Source organism: Sebastes fasciatus, chromosome 9 (assembly GCF_043250625.1).
Source record: "Sebastes fasciatus isolate fSebFas1 chromosome 9, fSebFas1.pri, whole genome shotgun sequence".
Taxonomy (NCBI): domain Eukaryota; kingdom Metazoa; phylum Chordata; class Actinopteri; order Perciformes; family Sebastidae; genus Sebastes; species Sebastes fasciatus.
The window spans coordinates 12,248,750-12,268,494 of NC_133803.1; the positions used below are offsets into that span (position 1 = coordinate 12,248,750).

At 40.1% G+C, this 19,745-nt stretch overlaps 1 protein-coding gene across 1 annotated transcript; it reads left to right on the top strand.

Annotated features, from left to right (window-relative positions):
• Positions 1-2,335: 2,335 nt before the first annotated feature.
• On the top strand, positions 2,336-17,745 carry LOC141773902 (bifunctional 3'-phosphoadenosine 5'-phosphosulfate synthase 2-like). Its single transcript, XM_074646058.1, has 12 exons — positions 2,336-2,496; positions 4,575-4,689; positions 4,829-5,064; positions 5,218-5,356; positions 5,510-5,628; positions 10,948-11,061; positions 11,732-11,843; positions 13,282-13,487; positions 13,721-13,856; positions 15,153-15,421; positions 15,550-15,779; positions 16,873-17,745. Exons 1-12 carry the CDS (start codon positions 2,470-2,472, stop codon positions 17,012-17,014), a joined length of 1,845 nt encoding a protein of 614 aa, XP_074502159.1. The 5' UTR covers positions 2,336-2,469; the 3' UTR covers positions 17,015-17,745.
• Positions 17,746-19,745: the final 2,000 nt, after the last annotated feature.

Consider the following 19,745-nt stretch of genomic DNA (forward strand, 5'->3'; position numbering starts at 1 on the left):
ACATGGAAATACTCAGGTGAAGTACAGGTAAAAAAATAAAAGCACAGTAGGCTAAGTTAGTTAGTTAAAATACTTACCAACAGCCGCACTTGAGATGTGGTCTTCACCTGTAAAATGACAGTGACACATAGCCTACGTGTTTGAGTCCCAAAGAGACAACATGACATTTAAAAATGCATTTAGATAATGTGAATTCATTGTAGCTTACATTAAATCAGCTGAAGAAACAAAAAAACAAACGTGTTTCAGCTGTAAGCCATCATCAGTGTCTTATAGCTGAAACGCGTTCGTTTTTTTGCCCAGAATAAACTCAGAAAGATCCTTTATCTGTGAATGCCGGTGATTTGTTTCTTCTACTCTGCTGTACTCTGCTCCTCTGCCTGCTTGCCTTCACTCAGCTCGCTCCACTTCTAGACGTGAACGCGCGCACACTCCACACTGCAGAAGAGTTAGTTTAGCTCTGAGAATATCTAGTGAATGTACAGGGGACGTTTGTGCAGAAATAACTGCTGCAGCTCCTCCAGACCAACAGAGGTTTTACGTGTCTTGTGAAGTGACGGAGCTCCGCAGCGAGAAACATTATCGTCTCCGACCGGGTGCCGTTGTCTCCCTCCGGCCGCGGTCGGGAGGCTGAAGCAGGAAAAGCCAACACTAGGATCAGCAGTGATTCATGGGGAAACCTTCGTCTGGTCAGCTAACATTACCGCCAAGCAGGTGAAATATAGAGTGATATTGTGCTTTTAGCTGACGTGTGTCGCCTCACTGTTTTGAGCGATGCTCGTTCATGTCTATGTAGAGCGAGCACAAGCGCGAGCCTGACACTGACTATCATTCACTTAACGGCCACAGGTGTCACTGTTAACAAGCATTTCTGATTTTTACAAACAGTCCCTTTAACTTCTTGGCAATATACGTTGTCTGGTCACGGCTACTAAGAACACCCTAGGCCAGTGGTTCCCCAACTTTTTCGAGTCAACGACCCCCAAACAGACACAAATTAAACCGCACAGACCGCATAAGATCTTGTCCCAGGGTCCCCCCCGTCTGATAGGACTGTTGCTTTTAGATGTTTTATTAAAGAAAGTGTATGAAACCCATGACCAGGATAGTCATATGAATTCTGTCATTGTGTTACTTATGGATTAAATTATAGTGAAAATAAATGATTCCCAGCCAAAGAATGGTCTAAAATGGGTATGACACAGTGTCCTATTAGTAGTTCACGAGTATGGAGAGAATTTGGATGGAAGAATCTTACTAGGTTCTTCATAACACCGCAAATCAAAAGCAGACAGTTAAAGACCCAGCAACCATGTTGGAGGCTCTGTGGCAATCTGGAGGCCAACTAGGGAACATTGAAGAGGTAGTGCAAAGAGCAGATAGATATCTGGCAAAAATTCTGCTTATAGCCAGCAAAAAAGCTATAACAAGAAACTGGTATAAAGCGGAACCTCCAGGGAAAGATCACTGGTTTGAGATTGTCCGGGATATTTTTTTTAATGGAAAAACTGACGTACCAGAAGCAATATCTTTGACAAGAACTGGGAAAAATGTATCATTTACATGGAACATGAAACATGAGACGTGTTGTTGGAGAATATATACATGTTTGACTGGCCCTGACAACTGTTTTTTGTTAAATGTTGTACTGTTTGCTGAATTTGTTAAGTGTTGTATTGTTTGTTGAATTCTGTATGGATGATCATGATGTAAGCTGAAAATGCAAAATAAATATCAAAGTTTAAAAAAAAAAGGAAATAAATGATTAAATGATTTCTGCTGAGGACCCCCCCTTTACCACATCAAGGACCCCCTGAGGGTCCCCAGACCTTACTGTGGGAACCACTGCAAGGCTCTCTTTAATTAATTGCATGTTTTGGGAATTCATTATGTTCCCTCACTTAACATCAAATCAGGTAACTAATAAGACAAGTTACTTCATATTGTGTGAAAAACTTTGTAACTTCGGCTGAATAAAATTACTGAATATTTCGAATTACTATTATAATTGTTATCATTATTATCTTATGTTGTAACCTGAGCTGAGGGTGATATTAGCTTAGTTTACTCTTGTGAACTGATATAATATGAAGTAACTTCCTCATTGTTTGGTGACAGTGTTTAACAATAGAGTAAAGGGAATATCCAGCCCAACCTGTCCTATAGTGCTGCAGGGTGTTGGTGCTCCAGTATTGGCTGCTATAATATAACGTTACAGTTGCTTATGCAGATTTGTCGGAGGAAGAGGAAGAGGAGGAGGACGAAGAGGAGGAGGAGGGCTGGAGGCTGGGCCAGCGGAATGCTACGTGTCTGGGAAGTTTCCTTTTAAACCCCCCTCGTCTTCTTCTTCAGGACCAGTTTTTTTGTGGAGGTTCACGACTCCTCGACTCTCTCTCCTCCAGCCCGGTGTGTGAGTGTGAAGCCCCGGTGTTCAGCAGTCAGTCTGTCGGCGGTGTGTTAACCAGCGAAATGTCTGGAGTGAAGAAGCTTCGTACGGTGAGTAAGATGTGGAGAGATTAACAACTACAAATGCCAGCTGTCAGATTAGAAATGATTGTGAAAAGTTCAGCCAAGTGTGTGTGAGAGCCTGAGATGTAAAACTCCTCCTTAGTAACGTTGTGTCACCGCTGAGTGTCTTAATAATACAGCTTACACCATAACTATCCGCTATATATGTTCTCCTGGTTGACAGCGACCTTGTCCTTCAAAGTAACTACAATGTTGCCTTTAAAAGATCATTTTCTGCACTTTTTTTGTGCCTCTTTACTGTAAGTGAGTACCAGGTGTGAAGGCTACAGACTTGCCTTGCCTCTGAATAGGCTGGTTGTTGTAGTAAGGTATAGAGGGCATGTCAGTGTAGCCCATTCATATTGTAGTTTGGGGAGAAAGAGGCCACTGTTTCACAGATGCTGCATATGCACAGTCTATATGTGCTGCACAGGAATGCTGCTACATAGCATGCCTAGAGAGTCATACCAATGAGAATAATAATAATTACCTGTTGGCTCAATGTACATTCACAAACCTGTTTTGTGTCTTCATTATTACTGTCACAAAGCACCCTTACTATTTTCCCATTATTGCATATAGATAGATAGATAGATAGATTGATAGTAACTTTATTGATCCCGAGGGAAATTCAAGTTTCCAGCATCTCAGTTCCATAGTGCAAAACATGTTAGTAAAAAATATGCCTTCAGTTGAGAAAATTTCAGACCACTTTATAATCAAAATGTTTATCTTTTTGTGATTTCCTGAGAAAGAGGATGTAATCTGTCCTGGGAGCAAGAGGGAAAAAAAGAGTTACGTAATAATAACAAGAGTTTATAGCACATTTCTTACCCAGGAATGCAGCTGAAAGTGCTTTTTTCAACAGAACAACTAAAAATGTAAAAGCGAGCAAATTGAGGGAAGAGATCAAAGATGAATTCAAATGAAATAAGCACGTCCAAAGTTTTCTCTTTAAACAATACGCACTTGGTGACTAGGTGCCATGATGTGGACGAATAGTGCTGTTTCTCTCCAGCTGTGGGGTGTGTACATGCACAAGCTGTATTGGCCGTGTCCATTGATTATGACATTATGCTCATCATTAGAGCGTGTAACTCATTTTTTGTGCTGCTTACGAGCCGTGAGTAACAGCTGTGAGTCACTTCGAAATGCTCACTGCGGTAGATTAAGGCCAATTGATGACAAATGATGACACTACTATACATTTACATCCTTCCGCAGTATTGAACGTCACGCTTTTTTTTACCAAACTGCACATTTTTTGAAAAACTTTTAGTCATATTTGGTGTGATTTCTATTTTTTCATACCAGCAATGGCCGGACTGGATTATCCATAAACCCAGCACATTTATGAGTCCCCTCCACTAGGAAGACAACCGTAATAAAGTATAACTTTATGTGGTGATCTTCCCCCACTTTGAATGAACCACACCCTTATGCGTGGTGAATCAAGGTCATTCACTTTTACACTTATGACTGTTTTTGTGTGTGGAAAAATGGCTCTTTAAATGCAGATTGTCAGACTGAAACCCTTGTGGCACGGTCTTGTATGTTACGTATAACCCTGGGTGGAGGCAGTTTATAAGCACAGCGGGACAGTGATTAAGAGGAGGAAGAGTAGGCGGGCTGCAAAAAGTGAAGCCATGGGATGGATGTAGGGAAGAGGGGAAAGTGGGTGCAGAGGGCGAACGTGTGCCACTGCCACATCATCGCTGGGCTGCAGGCAGCACACTGGACACATTGTGTCCGGTCAGTCCTCTCCCTCCCTCCTCCCCACTGGAAGTCAATACAGCCCCATTTATCCACAGCCTGCTCCACACAGTCACTCTCAACTGGGCATGTAAAACCAGTTATGCTATGCTAAACTGAGTGTGAATCACTGTTGTGTTAGTTTTGCATGATATGACGAGTCTTTGTCAAACAAACTCAGTCATGGTTAGATGGTTTTATGCGACCAGCCCAATCCTGTTTGGCTATTTTTTTACATCCAGCTACCATAATTAACTCCAACCAGAGAGACACTTTGGCTTCTGTCTGTCTGAGCATGTGTTCTTCTGTCTCAGGATCTCAACAGGTCGACCAATGTCTCGTACCAGGCCCACCATGTCAGCCGGAGCAAGAGAGGGCAGATCGTGGGCAGCAGGGGAGGCTTCAGAGGCTGTACCATCTGGCTCACCGGTAAATCTCTACGGTCTTATATGACATCCATGTATTGGTCATGAGGTGGCTGCCACATAGGAACCATACGGGTTAATCTGATTTTAAAAACAGTGGCGCAGTCATGCTTATATGTCTTGTCCCATTTTTTTTTATATAGGTTTGTCAGGTGCCGGGAAGACCACCATCAGTTTTGCCCTGGAAGAGTTCCTCGTGTCCCACGCTATTCCTTGCTACTCATTGGACGGAGACAACATTCGCCACGGCCTGAACAAGAATCTGGGCTTCTCCGCCGAAGACCGCGAGGAGAACATCCGTCGCGTTGCCGAGGTGGCCAAACTGTTCGCAGACGCTGGGCTGGTGTGCGTCACCAGTTTCATCTCTCCTTACGGCAAGGTCAGAAAAACAGTTGAAGTCTTGTGCTGCTGTTGCATATCTGTTATTCAGATAGCTGGAAACAATGAAACAATTGAATGTTTTCTCCAAAAAGTCAGTATACTAGTCAATAATCAGTATACACTGCAATAACTGCACTGTTTTCTTCCACAGGATCGTGATGAGGCGAGGAAGATCCACGCAGGCGCCGGACTGCCGTTTTTCGAGGTGTTTATTCACGCTTCTCTGGAGGTGTGTGAGAGCAGGGATGTGAAAGGGCTTTACAAGAAGGCTCGCGCCGGAGAGATTAAAGGTCGGTGCGACAGTGCTCGCCTTAGCAAACTTTCACCCAATGTTTTTCATATCGCCTCTCTATGAGCGACATAAGTAATGCCAAACCCGTTTCACTCTAACCTTATTACAATGGAATGTAAATGCTGATTTGTGGTCTCACATTTGTTTCCAGGTTTCACCGGAATTGACTCAGAGTACGAACGTCCCGAGGCATCAGATCTAGTGCTGAAAACCGGGGAGCTCACAGTGAATGAGTGCCTCCACCAGGTGTTGGAGCTGCTCAGGGAGCAGGTGGGTGTAACACGGCCCATTGTACTATTCACATTGTATCTCACACAGGCCTTCTTCACATACTTGCTAACCTTAAGACTTGGGTGTCCTCCCCCAGAAAAATACGAGTTCAGAGACTTTGTTTCCTTCATTCTGGTGACTTTTAAAGAATGAACAGTATTGCTGCAACAGTATTTTTTATGTTAATTAGGCCTACTTTTAGTTTTATTTTAAATTCTCAGGAAAGAAAACTGGAAAATCTGCCCCTCTGGCATGAACTTGTGTGAATCTCTAGCGTGAACTAATATTATCAGATTTGATTAATTTTTTTGCGCCTGCTTGAGTATTTCTTTCTCTTAATACTCTCCATTACTCTCTCCCTCTCTCACTCACTGACGGCCGTTTCAGACACAACGCAACAACGGCACCACTGCGCTCTGAAACCTGTTATTTCCAATGGCTTGGCTCATGCCACGACAGCTTTTCGCTGTGTCGAGAAATGCCCAACTTTGGGCCCCGCACGCTGGGATGTGCAGCGAGCATAGCTCAAACAGCGTTGTGTCGTGAACAGCCCTCTTCCGCCGGGAAACGACATTAGGTGTAGCTCTATTATCGTCCGGGTGGAAACAGTGAGGCTTATACACTCTGTACAGTGCCAAAAAACAGGTTGAGATAATAAGGGCAATGGAAAAATGGGAGGCTCCCGGGAAAATCAGGACGTTTGGCAAGTATTCTTCATCAGCGTCATTCGGTTTACATTGTCGGATGTTAGTACCCGGAATACTATATCCTTATTTAAACAAGAGATTATGCCTCAAAGCTATACTAGCTGGTTCCCTAAAACTAAACAATGACTTTAGATGGTACACATGAAGAAAACGTACTGCTCTGTGTCAGTCCTGGATTTTCCAGTTTTCCAGCCAGGAGGCTTTCACATGAAAGAGGAGGGGTTTGTAACAACTAGAGACAGATAACATCATGGTGACCTTAAGATGGTGTTTGGTTGCTCAGAGCAGATGACTCTATTGATTACAGAGGGAATAGTAGGTCATTGCAGCAGCAACAAATCTATGATTAAGCTGAATGAAATGAGAAACAGCATATGCACACAATATAAAACATATGATATTAAAATAACAGGTTATTAAGTCTAGAAATAATTTATTTTAAATGACTTGTGCTGTAGAATACTATAGAGGAACCTATAGGAAATGATTCTCACATTTCACAGATGAGAATAAATAAAAAATTAAGGTATTGTCTTGTACTCAGTGCCACATTTTGCCACCCAATGATCATTTATAATCATTTATAAATTCATGCAAATGAATTACAGATCCGGTCATAGATGCAGACACAAAGTTCACATTACACTGTACAATGTTGGCATGTCATCACTGTGATGCTTTTATTTGTCACAATCTAAATCACAAAAGTCAAACAGGAAAGACAAGTGCAACCCTGACCACACAACACAACCAATAATAGGTCTTCATAGAGACATAGAGAAACAGTAGCATTGCTTCTGCTGCCGATTAAAGTTAATAAGTAAACATGGCTCTGTCACTGAGGCAGAGGTGACTCACAATTAAGCACAACCAGTTTGCTGGTTAAGCTGGCTGTCATTGCAGGCTTCCTGGTAGCCTTATGAGAATACACTGTTTACCATTGGCAGAGCATTTTGGCAAATTTTTCTTGGGCGCTACCCACATAATCAGCTGTGCTGCTCATCCCACAAATGCATGATCCTTACAAGTTGGACATCATTGCGAAGGTAAATAAACAGGCTTTCCAACGATGTAAAATACAATGCCAGTTAGCGTTGTAACAACAGAGAAATAATCCACCAAACACAAGTTTCCAAACTTTGTTTTTCCAGTATATTTGCAAACGGCTGTTGAGAGATTCAAGCACATAAAAAAATTAAGTGTAGCCCTCAAGCCAGAAGAGTCAGGAGAAGAAATAAAAGATGAAATGGCAGTTGTATGATATATTTTTGGATATTCACAAATATACAAGTGTTAGGTAGGCAACAGTGTATTAACTTGAAAAAAAAGCAGGAGCACTGTAGAATGACAAATATGCAGGGTAGAAAAAAGATTAACGTATTTCCACACGTACCATATCACACATTACAAACATTTTGTGGAAATATCTGGCATTGCAAGATTATACACCGAGATGAAAATGCATTTTTTGCACCAAGAACTTAAGCATACAGGTGAATGTAAACATGCATTTACATGCATGTAAGTGTATTTCTTCATGAATGCTCCAAGGCATGGTCTGTGTCATAGCAGGTTTGAGTCATTTCTAAGTAAAGTTCACTGGTGACACTAACCCAGGTGTAATTTGCTTCACTACGTGAACAGTCATGCCATTTCCTTCTGTAAAATGACACATCCTAACTGTAAATTACGTAACTGTTGAATGCTCATTCAATAGCTCATATTATTGGGCAATCTGGTAATATTATTGCATTTCCGAAAATATTTATCCTTTTTATCTGCTAACATTAAATGCCAACAATTTATTAGGCACTGGTGTGGACACTGACATGTGATGGCATGTTAATGATGTTTTAATGTATACACAATGCACAGTTACAATGCAATTACACATCTAAACAAAAGGGAGGTAGCAGGGATTATCAGTATATTTCTCCAAAGGCCTCAGTCTGTTTTCCTAACTCCAGCACTCACAACCCCAAGTAGCCAGCTGCTGGTTTATTTCTTGTCTTTTAATAGTGACTAATTTAGGGTTTAGATAACAGGTAAATGCATAAAAAGCTACCTGTAGGATCGGAAACCAACAAAGGAGGACAAACACCTAATTGATATTGCAAATAAGGCAGCAGGCTTTAGAAATATAACAAAGTGCCCCATTTATTCATTTCATCTTGGCTTCAAACTCAACATTGACAAAATTGTTCCTTAGTTGAATAAGGATTTCTAAATTTATATTGAACATTTGACAGTCAATCTTCTCAGCCGATCAGACAGTTATCAGGCCATTAAATGGGCGTTATCGGTCGCTATAAGCCTCATAGATATGGGTCAGTAGGGCCCTGCTACACCCACTAGTAGGTTTTATCAGTGGCGACTGGTGGAAAGTTTTCTAGGTAGGGCTGTGCCACATCCAATCAATTTCAGCAAACATCCCAGTATGATTTAATGCAAAAAAGTGAAGGTATCAAAAACACATTACTACTTTGCAGTTAAATAATCCACAATTATTTTATTCCAACAGGAGGAGTAAAGAATGCTTAGAAAAACACAACAGTATAACATTTACTCAGTGGCGGAAAGTAACTAAGTACATTTACTCAAGTACAATTTGATGGTACTTGTACTTTACTTGAGTATTTCCATGTTCTGATACTTTCTACTTCTACTCCACTACATCTCAGAGGGAAATATTGTACTTTTTTACTCCATAACATTGATTTAATAACTTAAATTACTTTACAGATTCAGATTATTAATACAAAATATAATCAACGAATAAATGATGATGTATTATTATAGATTAAACTACCCAGCAGTATATAAAGTCATTAAAATGAGCTCCACCTTTACCAGCTACAACATTAAAGTGATGAACACATTAATGCATCAATAAGTATAATCCAATAATATACATTATTCTGCATAATGTGTACTTTTATTTTTGGTACTTAAAGTATATTCATATGCTTATATTTTTGCACTTTTACTTAAGAAGGATTTTGAATGCAGGACTCTTACTTGTAACAGAATATTTCTACATGGTAGTATTGCTACTTTTACTGAAGTACAAGATCTGAGTACTTCCATCACTGCATGTATTATAATACAATAATAAACATGTAATACAATACTAATGTAATATAACAATATAACATGTAATAGAAATGTTTACGTAATGTGATGCTCCTATTGACCTTGCTTTGTTTGGTAAACCAATAGTGAGGTAAAGATCAGGGGAAGTAAACAGGAAGTGTAAATAGGAAAACTGCTGTTAAGTCCCAAAGCTATTTGGACACCTGAATGTACAGAAACATGGACTCAAGTGCCTTGAGGTGTAAAGATAGTAAACTCCTTCAACACTTCTGTTTCAAAACTCTCTCACCTTACTCATAAGGCACAACCATAACACATCCACAGATATTAATACTACATAAAATACAGTTAACAAGAACAATACAACTAATTTACCGATCTCAATTAAATTGTGATGCCTTCATGACCAATTTAAGCAAATGAGACTAAGGAACTATGTACAAGAAAAGTCAATGTGATGAGAAAGCCTGCATATTAGAATTTTGCACTTCTCTCCTTCTGAGTGCTGCAGGTCAGGTGCTGCTGGTCAGGTGCACTGTCCTCACACAGAGAGGAGATTGTGTGCAATATACTCACTGTTGTTTACAGTATGTTTATATAATTCACTTTTTATTAAACTTTAGTCCGTTTTTTAGCATTTTTATATTACATTCATGAGCCAGATGCAATGTCATTTTATTCTGCTGTGCATTTAGCCTGCGTATAGTCTGAATAACAATTACATTAATCTTGAATCTTCAATAACAACTAGGCCTCTTCTAGAAATTGACCCGGTGGATTGTGTTTGATAAGACACTGTGTTTCCTCACCGCAGTCCTGTGGCCGTCATCCAGCTGCGTAGCGATGTCCACTCGGCCTAGCATGGCCCTAGCGCCCTCTATTGGCCGGCCGCCACTGGGTTTTATCATCTATTCACATGGTAGACCACCGAAAGAAAGTATAAAAGAAGATGACAGCGACCTCTAGTGAAGTAGGCGTAATAGGCCGCTACTGACCCACATCTATGGTGCTTATTGCGACCTGCGAAAACACCTATTTAATGGCCTGAAAACAGTCGAATCTCCTGGACCATTTAGAGCTTCACCTACTGTAGTCTCACGTTCACTAATGGAAGGTTAAAGGAGAGAAGGGGGAGGGAGAAAGAAAGAAGAAATAAAAGTCCAGTGCTAGTCGGTCAGGCATCTGACTAGTTTGAAAAATGCAAAACGGTCTCTGGTTCCAGCTTCTCAAACATAAAGATTTGCTGCTTTTCTTTGTCATTTATGATAGCAAATGAAGTATCTTTGGGTTTTGAACGGCTGGTCGGCCAAAACAAGCAATCGTCATTTTGGGTTCTGGGAAATTGTGACGGATGTTTTTCACCTTTTTTTGCCATTATATACACCAAACGATTGATTAATTAATCGGGGAAACAAAGCATCAGAATATTCGATAATGAGAATAATCATTAGTTGCAGCCCTACATTAATAACCATATCCAACTATAATATTAATATTCCCTTTTTCTCCTTGTATATAGAATATTGTACCAGGCGAGATCATGGAGGAGGTGAATGAACTCTTTGTTACGGAGAACAAGCTGAACCTTGCTGTGGCTGACGCAGACACGCTCCCCACCATCAGCATCACCAAGGTAACCCACCGCTCCGGCACACAGGCTTATTTTTTATCACACAGCAAATGGACAAGGGGGACATGGCGGAGAGCTGCTCATGATGAGCCCATAAACATTCCCCACTGTTCGGACCCGGTGTACTAATGGTCTTCCCTGGGTACTAATAAAGACATAAAAGCCTACCAGGCATATAGCAGTGTGGAAATAAAGATAAATGAATCAGGGCAGCGCTTCAGCCTCGTCTACGTACAAGTACTTTGAAGTGAACGTTCTTTCTAGTTCTATCTTCTCAGTGGGCCTAGTCAAATGGTTATTTCACTCTCTATTTTTGTATTTGAAATAAGAAGGAAAGAATACATAATATCTCCTCCATCTTCAGTTTATTATTCATCCATGGCTCCGTACGCAACATGTTATCTCAGACCATCTTGTTATGGTTTAATGAGGATTTCTTGATGATTATCATGTCAGCAGCAATGTCTCATTCAAACGGAGCACAGTAAGTGTAACCCCGTACACCATCCAGCATTCCTACGCACACAATCCATTGATTCTTTCATTCGTAGTGTAATTACAGACTTGCTGATTAGCGTATTGACATTTACACTGAATACCATCAGTGCAGTTAAATCCATACGTTAAGTGTCTTGCATGCTGTTTCTAATGAGTGATTATTCTTTGTCCACAGTTGGATCTACAGTGGGTGCAGGTCCTGTCAGAAGGCTGGGCTAGCCCTCTGAAGGGCTTCATGAGAGAGAGGGAGTTCCTCCAGGTCTTACACTTTGGCAGCCTGCTGGATGGTAAGAGACGGTCGTATTTAATTACTCTTCTTAGAACGTGCTAGGTTATTGTCTATACACCACTCAGCCCTACCTGGCATTTAGTGGTGTGGTTGCAGATTGCAACCAACCGAATACTCCTCCCTTTCCAAGACTGCGGTAAAGTGAGTCGCCAAGCGCAAAACCGCGGTAACACTGTTCTCCTCGCTCAGAGGCCATCCTTACAAAAATAACACTACTTGAGGAGCAACGGAAGTCAGACGGCGGCTGGCGGTACCGCGGTTTTGCACTCTGCGGCTCACGTTACAGCAGTTTCACAAGCGGGTCAGAGAACTACGGTGGCATTCGGGTAACGTAAAAACGTAAAAGGCTCTCTCTAGAACCAGTGGTTTGTCGGTTCTGTGCTACGGTAGAAACATGGTGGACTCCGTGAAGGGGATCCACTCACTACATAGATATGAAGGACTCATTCTAATCTAACGAAAGCACAACGATTCTTAGTTTCAGGTGAATATGCACTAAAGAAAACATAGTTATGAATATTATATTCCATTTCTAATGATAGATCCCCTGACATGTTACACAATGTTCTCTTAAAACTATGAATGATTGTCTTTATGACTTGGAATTTGATTTTTTAAATATGACAGCAGTACTGTACAACAGAAAAAAAATATCCCATTCTAGAGAGTCTATTTCCAAACAGAGCTACCCAGGCACACCCCATCCAAACACTTTACATGTTCCTAAAGGACAGAACAGATAGTAAAATGTGTTTTACACATCCATTTCTTTCAGCTTTCTATTTCAGCTGTTTATCCATTACTTTTTGACATCTGTTGCCACTGTTTAGTCATTACTTTTAGCCAACTATTTGAAGTGTTTGTTCAGTACTTTTTGCTACTGTTTAACTTTTCTCGCCTGCTAACGAGTTTAACGCACTCTCAATTGCAACATGTGGTGTTCAAGTGTTCAGTTGACTCAATATGTGGATTTTTAAAATGATTTGCAACTCTCCAAAATCTTTCCACGTACCCCCTGGCATCTGTAGAAGTACACCGGGTTGGGAAAAACTGCTATTGCTTATCCCCAAACATAAATCATAACTTACTTATCAGATGTGATGAGTGTGGTAAATGGACTAGCGTCTTTCTAGTCTTCCGACCACTCAAAGCGCATCACACTACATGTCAGCATTCACCCATTCACACACACATTCATACACTGATGGCAGAGGCTGCCGTGCAAGGTGACAACCTGTCCATCAGGATCTAATCTAAATATTCATTCACACACACCACCAATTGCAAGCACAGCCTTTGGGGTCAATTTGGGGTTCAGTATCTGTGTGTGCAGTGCATTGTATTAGTTTTCTTACTGTTTATAGCATTGTGTAAATAACATTTTTGTGATGATATTTACTCTCTGATTGAAATCACTGCATCCTCTTCTGTCTCAGGTGGGGCCATCAACCTGTCTGTTCCCATCGTCCTGCCTGTCAGCGCTGAGGTCAAGCGGGACCTGGACGGTTGTGCAGCCATAGCTCTGGAGTACCAGGGTTCACGCGTGGCTATTCTCAGGAACCCCGAGTTCTACCCACACCGCAAGGAGGAGCGCAGCGCCAGACAGTGGGGCACCACTTGTCCACAGCACCCTTACATTAAGGTGATAAGGCATTCATCGAATATCTTCAACACGCAGAGTCATAACTTTAATGTCTTCCACATGAAAAGATCCTCCGCTGTGTCAATACTGAACTTTGTCATTTTGTGGCAAATAAAATATAAATCAAGTCCCGGAAAAATATTACATATTATTCAGTTCAAAGGCACCTGAATATTAATACAGGTAATTATTTGACTCCTTAAAAAAGATATTCTGTCTATGACCTTGTGCAGATGGTTATGGAGGGAGGCGATTGGCTGGTAGGTGGTGACCTGGAGGTGCTGGAGCGAATCAAATGGAACGACGGACTCGACCATTACCGCCTCACTCCGCAGGAGCTCAAGCAGAAGTTCAAAGACATGAAAGCAGGTTAGAAAATCAAAATGACTAAATCGCACAACTACAGTAACAATCAGGGAGCACACGATGGCATACAATGTGTTGCAAGTAGCTACTGGCGTGACACTTATGATTAATACTATTTAATACAAAAACATCCATCGCAGCTCGTGAAGAAATTAATAAACATAAACATTGAAAAGCAAATGTATTTAGCAGTGCACCATTTGTCTTTCAGAAGAACTTGACAAAGGACCAGATGCAAAAATAAAATGGTAAATTTAAAGCTGCATGGCAATGTTTGTGATCTGTGCTCAGTGATCAATGGAGACCAAAAAGTAAAGTCACAAACAATGAAATATGATCTCCTGTTTTTACTCTCACTTGCTCACTTTGATGTGAATGCTGCGTTCAAGATTATGTCATTTATTTATCACCCCAATACAGTATGTGTTCATTTTAGTTTTTCAGCATTCTTTGCTGCTCTTTTGTCCCATCCTGAGTTGTGTTACTAGTGTGAGCATGTTGTGATGTGCACTTAACAGATTATAATACTCTATATTTTTTTTATTTTTAACAAACTCCACAAAAAGACCAAAACCATCAATCCATTAGTTGTTTGTCCCTCAATACTTTGTCTGTGGCTCTCACACTCAAGTCTGTTTATTCCTGCTGAAGAACTAAAAACGGTTCAAAAATAAGTATGTAATATGTACTTTCATTGTTAAAAAAAAGGCTGAATAATTTCCTAAAATAGACAGGGACTGTAGTTTTTAGCAAACATTACTCAAACAGAAGGATGTAGGGCATTTGTTGGGAACTATTTCCTGCTGTGGATTTGTTATGCTCGTGATAATTTAGGACGGTATATTTGGAATCGACAAAAAACAAACAACACTGTTCGTGTTCGTGGTAAGGATGTCACCCAGTGCAACGTTGATTAGTTTGTGGACAACAATGGAGCTCTATGACGTGGGAGAATAAGCTATATTAGGTTTTGCTACACATAAAATACTTGTTAGTGACATCAATAGTTGGTTATTTGTGGGATTTGTTGACAATAAGAAAAACACAGAATATCAACAGACTTTAACACAAACCACGAGCAATTCCCATGCCAAATTATATGAAATTTAAGAGTTTGAGTTACGTGAATGGTATTATGAGCATGTTTACTGTGACACTTATTAAAATGCACAATAATCTTCACATAATTTGGCCTGCACAGATCACGAAACCCAACAGCTCTGTTGTACTGTACTACTGCCGATACTATTACTGTTATGTGAACTTTATTTTGTGCTTCTCCGTGTTTTCCCCCCTTAGATGCAGTATTCGCGTTCCAGCTGCGCAACCCGGTCCACAACGGTCACGCCCTGCTGATGCAGGACACCAAGCGCCGTCTGCTGGAGCGAGGCTACAAGAATCCAGTCCTCCTGCTTCACCCGCTCGGCGGCTGGACCAAAGATGACGACGTGCCGCTGGAGTGGCGGATGAAGCAGCACGCGGCTGTCCTGGACGAGGGCATCTTGGACCCAGCCAGCACCATTGTTGCCATCTTCCCATCGCCTATGATGTACGCTGGACCAACAGAGGTGAGGAGGATCGGTGACTTATTGTTAACGAGGTTACGGTCAGTCCGACCCTCTACTGTTCAACCATTTACCCGTGATATGCATGAGTGATTAAATATTAACGCGCATGTGTTCCAATGTCTCATCAGGTTCAGTGGCACTGTAGAGCCAGAATGATCGCCGGAGCCAACTTCTACATTGTTGGCAGAGACCCTGCTGGCATGCCCCATCCGGAGACTAAGCAGGACCTGTATGACCCCACTCACGGAAGCAAGGTCCTCACCATGGCCCCGGGCCTCACCTCTGTGGAGATCATCCCCTTCCGGGTCGCTGCCTACAACAAGTCCAAGAAGGCCATGGACTTCTATGACAAAGAGCGGTGAGTGAAGAAAAAGAAGAAGTCTGCAGATGTTTCTTGCATGTCCTGTTGTCTACATATTATTAATTTTGTCTAATTGTTTTTTTACATATTGGTGCCCACAACTGACTTTAATTTGAACTTAATTTCCTTTGGTGGAAGTGTTCTCTGTACAAATGTGAAGACATTTTCAAAATCGGTCAAACCATTTGGTTGAAAAGTGCGTTTTCCTTATCATACCATATCTATTATTTGGGCACATGATGGGACTACTGTTTTTGCAATAGACTCCATCACGTTTTAGGAAAAATGTGCCATGTGCCCAAATAGTAGATATAGTATGATAAGAAAATGTCTGTATCTCAGAAACTACAAGGAGCACCATCAAGTATTTGGTATCTATGAATTCGTAACAACTTGAATATCAAAGATATGCACATATATGCAGTGTAAAGAAAAAAATGAAAAAGGGAAAACATTTAATAATCACTTAACCTAATTTTCCAAAAATCCTGATTTTGACTATTAATAAAAGTGTGACTTTTCATGTGATCTAAAAATGTCAAAGTTGTATTGTTAGGTACTTTCCCAAAGTATGGCCGTACCAAATTTCAAGGCTTTTGACCAATCAGAACAAATGTTGTGGCATTTTTTCCTTGTCATACTAAATATAGTCTTTGAGCACAAATGGGTTAAAAAAACATGGAATCTACTGACATGGTTGTCCTACAGTGAACCCAAGTGCTAGAAAACTGGAGCATAAGGACAAAGTGCAGTAGATCATTAGTGCTCACCACATTTTTTCCAGACTTGCTGTGAAATTCTGACTCAGCATTATATTACACTATCCTGCCCACATTTGTAGGCCCAAATCTTTCAAGCCGAAACATGAATTTTATGGAGACGTAAATCATCTGTGACCCCGCATCTAATCTTGTTCATATTGCAAACAGATTGTAGTATATAAATCTTAAGACAACTCCCTGAGGCTCACTCTTGTAGATTTATATCCACCTTTCGGTATAGGTGTAATTATATGATTTCTAAATATTCTAATAGTGCATAACACTTCTAATAACCTGTCCTGCCCTTACCTCATTCCTCCCTCTCTTAGACATGCCGAGTTTGAGTTCATCTCTGGAACCAAGATGAGGAACATGGCTCGGAGCGGAGACAACCCTCCAGATGGTTTCATGGCCCACAAGGCCTGGAAGGTGTTGGTCAACTACTACACCTCTCTGCAGAAAGACAAGTAATCATCACAGCGCTCAGTTCACCAGTGAAAAGCAGTTAAAGGGGCATAAATAGACACCCTCCCCTCCAGGAGTATTTTACTTAGATTTTTGTTTTTATATTGTACAAAAACACTAATTTAGATTCCTATAAATAATTAGTCATTCTGGCAGGGGTGGGTGTTTTGTTCAAGTCTTTACCGAATCAAAACGACTTCTCTTAAGCAGTTAAAGCATTACATTCCTATTAAACTATGTGATTTATAAATACATTGTATTATATATGCATATTAACTTAAGCTATGTATTTTAATAAATTAAAGGTAAGTTGAGATTTTTATTTTTAAAATTTAGGAGCACATCCCAAGACAGGGAAATCAATTTTGATATTTACATGTAATATCTGACAAAAAAATCACTTTTTATAGCATTTTATGGCAATTATATCACCGTCTGTCGACCTGAATGAAAGTTACTTGCAGTTGTATCACTGCCCACAGTGCCTATTTGTTCTACACGTAGGCCATGAATGTTCATATTATTGTGAAATACAACATTGATTTTTTTGTAATAATGTGAAAGTGCCTTCCTCTCAAATGTCAACGTTACAAAACAGACTTTTATTTAATTTCTTGCTGACGTTTGGCTGAAATGTCATTTTGAATCATTGGTGACTGATACCGGGATATTGTGTACTGTAACCTAAACAAGATGCCTTTTAATGTAATGGATTAAAAAAATAATCTTTTCCGTGATACCTTTGTCCTGATTTGTCTATGCAGTTGTATAACACATTAACTTCTGTCTGTACATGGTGCATACTTGTCAAGTGAAGGTTAAAGGTCGAAGGGCAGTGTGGCATTCTGGGGCTGCAAAGCCAGAAGTGCAGTGCAGCCATCTGCTGGCAAGAAGTGGTACAGGAAAACACTAAAATAACGGAACCAAGTAAATGCATGTAAAAGGGCACAGTCACTGTGGGTTTCTCTGATAGGGGGTGGGCTTGATAACTGCACTCATCGTGATAACTTCTCTCACTGACACCAGAGCCAAATATAGTCCTGTCCTTTCTACCTGTTGTCTTTCTGTTAAATTGAGGGTGAACTTGGACAAGCAGCAGTCAACAGTGGAAATGTTCTTTAAAATGGTCTAACATCTTGTGCACATTTGAATTGTAAAACACTGGGTTTGGCTCTGGATTGGCTTTGCCAGCCCGATCTTTTATAACAGATTAAGGAGATCCTGAGACGCTTTCAAATTATACTTAAGAGATGGTTGAGGGAAGTTGAAGGACTGATTAATTTTGCCAGTCATTAAGCTGTAAGGGCTTACATTGCTACGAGATGAGTGTTCTTCTATGAGGAGAACCAGTATCCCCTGTAAGAAGCAGATTCCCAATTAGCCTCACATGGGATCAGATCATTTAATCTGCGATGTTCCAGGTAACCCCATTTAAATCTGCTGAACTGCACCGTCAGTACTTTATAAAATCTCCAACTACTGTACATCCAACATGTCATGTCACTGAGAAATGACCAGGACAGCCAGTGGTGTAAATCTCTTGTGTCCTATACAGGCCTAATATTTCTGAATGTAGGTTAACTGTATTTTAACACCCCAAAAGTCACATTTCCACTCAGGTGTTGCAGCACTGGCATGATGGTTGATGTGCAAGGCTGCTTATTATATATATTATAAAAATGAAAATGTAACAGATTCTATGTGGAATGGTTTGCACAGCTGTGTTGCATGAACGTGGATTGAGTAGGGCCTCCCTGGTTCCAGATGTAGGCTGCTGACGTTTACACACAGTTCATTAGGAGAGATTGTGTCCTCAATCATTTTGCATTATGGATGTGAAGATCATGAAAGTGAGGCCCATCTCATGCTGTTGCTGGTGCTGTTTGGCTTTAGCAATAATGGGCCTACAAAGCCGCTTCCCGAAAGGCAGGACGCAGTCAAACGCAGTGATTTTTGCTGGTGGGGTTGGAAATTAATCTAAACTGCATCTAACGATTATCTTTGTTATTGATTAATCTGCTAATTAACCACTTAATCGATTGGTTATTTTAGAAAATTTGAGAAATTTCTATCACAATTTCCAGAGTCAAAGGTTTTGGATTGTTGTCACAACAATCCAAAACCAAAGATATCAATTTTACTATCATAAAGGAATTAAAAATAAAACAGCAAATGTTTACGCAATTGGAACCAGTGAAATTCTGGCACCTCAAATAAAATAATCGATTAATCGATAATCAAAATGCTTGCCGTTTGATTGTCTGTGGATTGACTGATTGATTATATGACTAATCGTTTCAGATCTGATCCAAGCCACGTAGAGCCTTAACCTGGAATTTACTTCAGATAAATATTTTGGATGCATTCAACATTTTGATTACTTCTTTGTGTGTTTGTAAAGTTAATTATTATTATTATTATTATTATTATTATTATTATTATTATTATTATTATTATTATTATTATTATCATTATCATTATTATTATTATTAGTAGTAGTAGTAGTATTATGATAATTATAATTATATGATGCTGTGCAATAATTATATAATTATCTGATGGACACTTTGTGCAATAATCTGGCAAAACTGTCATCTCATCAATATACATATTGTATTTTTATATTTTATATTGTATTATCTTTTATATTTTTTTATATTTATATTGCACTATGTATTTTTTTGTATTGTCTTTTTTAGCACCTATGGGATTGTCACAATCTAATTTCATTGTACTA